The 568-nt window shown below is 32.9% G+C and overlaps 1 protein-coding gene across 1 annotated transcript; it reads right to left on the bottom strand.

The window, feature by feature from the left end:
* Positions 1-145: 145 nt before the first annotated feature.
* Tsp_15209 (conserved hypothetical protein) lies at positions 146-457 on the bottom strand (the record flags this gene model as incomplete). The annotated part of the gene is made up of 1 exon (XM_003366765.1): positions 146-457. A coding segment is annotated over one exon (312 nt), but the record flags the coding sequence as incomplete, so codon positions are not given.
* Positions 458-568: the final 111 nt, after the last annotated feature.

Genomic DNA, 568 nt, shown 5'->3' on the forward strand with positions numbered 1-568 from the left:
CATGACAAATTTAAATCAAAATAATTGAAATTCAAAAGTTACAAACCACTCTGTTTGCTGCAAAATTTCAGTTATTATGATGAACATTATTCATGGCAGAAATAAATAAATATGTAAAATAGCAAAATACGTCTGAGGGTGTCAACTAACGTTGTCGGAGAACATCAAGCCTGTCGATTAAGGTGAATTGTTTTTCAACATGAAGTGTTTTCTTGCAGAAAAGCTGTCCAAATGTATCCCTCTCCCTAGATAACATAAACTTCACGTACAGAATTTCTTGGATTTTGCAGAAAACAACAGTAATTACTAATAAGCTTTTAAAATGATGTCCTGCGCGCTTTCGAAGGTAATATTCATCTTCAGGAATGCAAAATTTATTTGCCGAACAAGTGATTAACGCGAAAAGATGCGTGAAATTTATCGTGACCTCGAAAACCGGAATAAATTGTATGACACACTTGATAAAATTAATTACATTTATATACAATGTTTACGCAATGGTGCGCCTTCTTACTAATAAATAATGCCTTCATCAAATGCTACCGTAAGTCAAACTCACCTTGAATAA

Source organism: Trichinella spiralis (genome assembly GCF_000181795.1).
Source record: "Trichinella spiralis strain ISS 195 chromosome Unknown Scfld5450, whole genome shotgun sequence".
Lineage (NCBI taxonomy): Eukaryota > Metazoa > Nematoda > Enoplea > Trichinellida > Trichinellidae > Trichinella > Trichinella spiralis.